This window comes from Calidris pugnax, unplaced genomic scaffold (assembly GCF_001431845.1).
Source record: "Calidris pugnax isolate Ruff unplaced genomic scaffold, ASM143184v1 scaffold405, whole genome shotgun sequence".
In the NCBI taxonomy this organism is placed as follows: domain Eukaryota; kingdom Metazoa; phylum Chordata; class Aves; order Charadriiformes; family Scolopacidae; genus Calidris; species Calidris pugnax.
The window spans coordinates 72,738-78,966 of NW_015091114.1; the positions used below are offsets into that span (position 1 = coordinate 72,738).

The following is a 6,229-nucleotide window of genomic DNA, read 5'->3' on the forward strand; positions in this document are numbered from 1 at the left end:
GAAAGGTGGGGGGGCAGGGCCGGCAGCCCTGGGGGTGCCCTCCAAGCCGCGGCCGGCCAGCGGGAACCTGCTGGCCTCCCCCGAACCGTCGTACGGACCCCCCCGCTCCCGGCAGCCCTCCCTGGCCAAGGAGGCCTCGGTGGCCGGGATGAAGCCACCCATCACCAAGCAGGTGGGGGGGGACACGAGGGACACGGTGGGGATGGAAGGGCACGACGGGGATGGAGGACGTGGGGGCTGTGAGGGATCGTGGAGGACATGGGGGGGGCATGGAGCACAGTGGGGATGGAGGGACACAGTGGGGACATGGTGGGGATGGAGGACATGATGAGGATGGAGGACATGATGAGGATGGAGGACATGGGGACATGGTGGGGCTGGGGGACATGGTGGGGATGGAGGACATGATGAGGATGGAGGACATGGGGACATGGTGGGGATGGAGGACATGGGGACATGGTGGGGATGGGGGACATGATGAGGATGGAGGACATGGGGACATGGTGGGGATGGAGGACATGATGAGGATGGAGGACATGGGGATATGGTGGGGATGGGGGACATGATGAGGATGGAGGACCTGGGGACATGGTGGGGCTGGGGGACATGATGAGGATGGAGGACATGGGGACATGACGGGGATTGGGGACATGATGAGGATGGAGGACCTGGGGACATTGTGGGGATGGAGGACATGGGGACATGATGGGGATGGGGGACATGATTGGGACATTGGGTCTGTGAGGGACATGGAGGACATGGGGGGCCATGGAGCACAGTGGGGATGGAGGGACACAGTGGGAACATGGTGGGGATGGAGGACATGATTGGGACATTGGGTCTGTGAGGGACATGAAGGATATGGGGGACATGTGGCATGGTGGGGATGGAGGACATGGGGACATGGTGGAGATGGGGGACATGATGAGGATGGAGGACATGGGGACATGGTGGGGCTGGAGGACATGATGAGGATGGAGGACATGGGGACATGATGGGGATTGGGGACATGATGAGGATGGAGGACCTGGGGACATTGTGGGGATGGAGGACATGGGGACATGATGGGGATGGGGGACATGATTGGGACATTGGGTCTGTGAGGGACATGGAGGACATGGGGGGCCATGGAGCACAGTGGGGATGGAGGGACACAGTGGGAACATGGTGGGGATGGAGGACATGATTGGGACATTGGGTCTGTGAGGGACATGAAGGATATGGGGGACATGTGGCATGGTGGGGATGGAGGACATGGGGACATGGTGGAGATGGGGGACATGATGAGGATGGAGGACATGGGGACATGGTGGGGCTGGAGGACATGATGAGGATGGAGGACATGGGGACATGATGGGGATTGGGGACATGATGAGGATGGAGGACATGGGGACATGGTGGGGATTGGGGATATGATCGAGACATTGGGTCCATGAGGGACATGGAGGATATGGGAGACATGTGGCATGGGGGGGATGGACGACATGGTGGGGCTGGAGGGCATGGTGGGGATGGGGGACATGGGGGCTGTGAGGGACGTGGAGGGTATGGGCATGGAGCACAGTGGGGATGGAGGGACATAGTGGGGATGGGGGACATGATGGGGATGGAGGACATGGGGACATGGTGGAGATGGAGGACATAGGGACATGGTGGAGATGGAGGACATGGGGACATGAGGACATGGTAGGAACATGAGCGCTATGGGCAACATGAAGGATATGGGGGGCAGGGGGACAATGGGGATGTAAAGGGACATGGGGACATGGTGGGGACATGGAGGGACATGGGGATGTAGGGGACGTGGTGGGGATGGGGGATGTGGTAGGGATGGAGGACATTGAGGACATGGGGACATGAAAAGCATGGACATAAGGGGACGTGGTGGGGATGGGGACACAGAGGGACACGGATGACATCGGGCCTGGTGGGGATGGAGGGACACGGATGGACATGGGGGACTTTGTGGGGACATGGCAGAGGTGGGTGGCCATGGTAAGGCCGTGGGTGGACATGGGGACACGCCGTGGGGATGAGAGGGACCAAAGCCTGTCCTTGTGTCCCCACCACGTCCCCCCCCCACTCTACCCCCAGGCCTCGCAGACGCCGTCAACGCTGAACCCGGTGATGCCGGCGGCGGAGCGCACGGTGGCCTGGGTGTCCAACATGCCGCACCTCTCGGCCGACATCGAGAGCTCCCACATCGAGCGCGAGGAGTACAAGCTCAAGGAGTACTCCAAGTCCATGGACGAGAGCCGGCTGGACCGGGTAGGGACCACCGACGGACCCAGGTGTCCAGAGGGCTGGGGTTGGGGTAGGGAGGCTTCAGGGCTCCAGGAGATGACTTTGGTGGACCCCAGGTTCCAGGGACGCAAGTGTCCAGGCCCCAGGAGATGACCCTGATGGACCTAAGAGTCCAGGCCCCAGGAGATGACTCTGATGGGCCCAGGTGTCCAGGCTCCAGGACGTGATCCTGATGGACCCAGCTGTCCAGGTCCTAGGGGGTGACCCTGAGGGAACCCAGGTCTGGAGGACCCAGGTGTTCAGGCTTCAGGAGATGATGCTGATGAACCCAGGTGTCTAGGCCCCAGGAAATGATCCTGATGGATCCAAGGTCTCAGCCATCCCAGGTCCCAGGGGATGACCCTGATGGACTCCAGGTCCTGGGGATCCAGGTGTCCAGCCCCAGGACATGACCCTGATGGACTCAGGTGTCCAAGCTCCAGGAGATGACCCTGATGGACTCAGGTGTCCAGAACCCAGGAAATGACCCTGATGGACCCAGATCCCAGGTGTCCAGGTCCCAGGGGATGATGCTGATGGACCCAGGTGTCCAGGCCCCCAGGAGATGACCCTGATGGACCCAGATTATGGGGGTTCAGGTGTCCAGGCCCCCTGATGGACCAAAGTTGTCCAGGCATCACTTGTGGTGGAAACCAAGGTGTCCATGCATCACTTTCAGGCCTACACAGGTGTCCAGGTGTCACTGTGGTGGGGGCCAAGGTGTCTGGGCATCATCACGGGTAGTCCCCGGTGCTTTGGTGGGGACCCAGATGTTGAGTTGTGACCATGGCAGGCAACTAGGTGTCTGGGCATCACCGTTGGGAGAACCTAGGTGTCTGGGTGTCACCATGGTGGGAACCCAGGTGTTTGGGCATCACCGTGGTGGCAATCCAGGTGTCCAGGTGTCAACATTGGTGGTCCCAGGTGTCACTATGGGTCATCCCAGGTGTTTGGTTGTCACCATGGTGTGGACTCAGGTATCTAGGTGTCACCACAGGTAGCCCAAGGTGTTAGGTTGTCTTCTTGGTGGGACCTAGATGTTTGGTCATGACCCTGGTGGAGACTCAGGTGTGCAGGTGTCCCCGTTGGGAGAACCCCTGCGTCTGGTGGTGGTGGTGGTGGTGGGACTGGGTTGGGGGGGGCTGGTGCCGTCCCCCTGCAGTGTGGTTTGTGTCAGGTGAAGGAGTACGAGGAGGAGATCCACTCGCTGAAGGAGCGGCTGCACATGTCCAACCGCAAGCTGGAGGAGTACGAGCGGCGCCTGGTGTCGCAGGAGGAGCAGACGAGCCGCATCCTGCTGCAGTACCAGCACCGCCTGGAGCAGAGCGAGAAGCGCCTGCGGCAGCAGCAGGCCGAGAAGGACTCCCAGATCAAGAGCATCATCGGCAGGGGAGGGAGGGACCCGGCCCCGGGGACGGCGAGGGGACACCGGGGACGCTGGGGGGATGGGAGGGACGGTGGAAGGTTCATTGGAGGGATGTGAGGGAGATGGGGCACAGGAGGATGCGAGGGACAGGGAGGACATGGGGATAGAGATGGACAGGGAGGACATGGGGACACAGAAGGACATGAGGGACATAGATGGAGATGGAGGACATGAGAACATAGAGGAACATGGAGGACACGGGGACACAGAGGGACATGGGGACGTAGGAGGACTCGAGGGACATAGTGGGACAGGGAGGACATGGGGACACAGAAAGACATGAGGGAGATGGATGGACATGAGGACATAGAGGAACATGGAGGATACGGGGACACAGAGGGAAATGGGGACATAGAAGGACTTGAGGGACATAGATGGAGATGGAGGACATGAGGACGTAGAGGAACATGGAGGACATGGGGATATAGAGGAACATGGAGGATATGGAGACATATGGGGATATAGAAGGACTTGGAGGCAGTAGATGGACACGGAGGACATGGGGACACAGAAGGACTTGAGCGACATAGTGGGACAGGGAGGACATGGGGACACCAGGACAGGGGGACACAGGAGGACATGGGGACACAGAAGGACTTGAGGGACATAGATGGACATGGGGATATAGAGGAACATGGAGGATATGGAGACACATGGGGATATAGAAGGACTTGGAGGCAGTAGATGGACATGGAGGACATGGGGACACAGAAAGACATGAGGGAGATGGATGGACATGAGGACATAGAGGAACATGGAGGATACGGGGACACAGAGGGAAATGGGGACATAGAAGGACTTGAGGGACATAGATGGAGATGGAGGACATGAGGACGTAGAGGAACATGGAGGACATGGGGATATAGAGGAACATGGAGGATATGGAGACATATGGGGATATAGAAGGACTTGGAGGCAGTAGATGGACACGGCATGGGGACACCAGGACAGGGAGAAACAGGAGGATATGAAGGACATAGTGGGACAGGGAGGACATGGGGACACCGGGACAGGGGGACACAGGAGGACATGATGACATAGAAGGACTTGGAGGCAATGGATGGACACGGCGGACATGGGGACATAGAAGGACTTGAGGGACATAGATGGAGATGGAGGACACCAGGACAGGGGGACACAGGAGAACATGAGGGACATAGATGGACATGAAGGACATGTGGATATAGAGGAACATGGAGGATACGGAGACACAGGAGGACATGATGACATAGAAGGACTTGGAGGCAATGGATGGACACGGCGGACATGGGGACATAGAAGGACTTGAGGGACATTGTGGGACAGGGAGGACATGGGGACACAGAAGGACATGAGGGACATAGATGGACATGAAGAACGTCAGGATATAGGTGAACATGGAGAACATGAGGACATAGAGGAACAGGGAGGACATGGGGACACAGAGGGACATGGGGACGTAGAAGGACTCGAGGGACATAGTGGGACAGGGAGGACATGGGGACACAGGAAGACATGGGGACACAGAAAGACATGAGGGAGATGAATGGACATGAGGAACATGGAGGACAGGGGGACACAGAGGGACATGGGGACGTAGAAGGACTCGAGGGACATAGATGGACATGAAGAACGTCAGGATATAGGTGAACATGGAGGACATGAGGAACATGGAGGACATGGGGACACAGAGGGACATGAGGACATAGAAGGACTCGAGGGACATCATGGGACAGGGAGGACATGGGGACACCAGGACAGGGGGACACAGGAGGACATGAGGGACGCAGTGGGACAGGGAGGACATGAGGATATAGTTGGACATGGAGGACATGAGGGACACAGAGGAACACGGAGGATATGGGGACACAGAGGGACATGAAGACATAGGACTTGGAAGCAATAGATGGTCACAGAGGGGTGGGGACACAGAGGGACATAGAAGGACAGGGAGGACATGGGGACATAGATGGACACGGAGGACATGGGGACACAGAACATGAAGACAGAGGGATGTGGGACAGAGTAGGACAGGGGGACACAGAAGGACACGAGGGACATAGTGGGAGAGGGAGGACATGGGGACACAGAGGGACGTGGGGAAGGTGAGGGAGATAGAGTGTGATGGGGGACACGGGGACACAGAGGGACATGGGGACACGGAGACACAGCAGGACAAGGGGGTGTCCCCTCGTGTCCCTCCATGTCCCTGGGGCCGCTGGCTGGCCCCACCATGTCCCTGTGCGTCCCTGGGGTGTCCCTGGGGGTGGCAGTGTCACCCCGGGGGTGTCCCTGGGGTGGGCAGAGGGTCCTTGGGTGGGTGTCCCCAAGGGGTGTCCCCGGGGGTGCTCCCATGACCGAAGCTGTCCCTGAGGGTGTCCCCATGACCTGGGGTTGCCCCAATGTCCTTGGTGTGTCCCCAAGACACCTGGGGTGTCCCTGGGGTTGTCCCCATGTCCTTGGGGTGTCCCCGGGGGTGTCCCCATGACCCGGGGTGTCCCTGGGGGCGTCCCCGTGTCCTTGAGGGGGTCCCAAGGGGTC

At 59.2% G+C, this 6,229-nt stretch overlaps 1 protein-coding gene across 1 annotated transcript in view; it reads left to right on the forward strand.

Moving 5' to 3' along the window:
* The window catches only part of SYNGAP1 (synaptic Ras GTPase activating protein 1), a 54,595-nt gene that overhangs the window by 34,717 nt on the left and 13,649 nt on the right, over positions 1-6,229 (forward strand). Inside the window, exons 12-14 of the mRNA XM_014958246.1 lie at positions 1-172; positions 2,095-2,268; positions 3,461-3,672. The exon at positions 1-172 is cut by the window's left edge and continues 645 nt beyond it. Of these exons, the coding sequence (XP_014813732.1) occupies positions 1-172; positions 2,095-2,268; positions 3,461-3,672 (558 nt within the window). The remainder of the gene's footprint in view (positions 173-2,094; positions 2,269-3,460; positions 3,673-6,229) is intronic.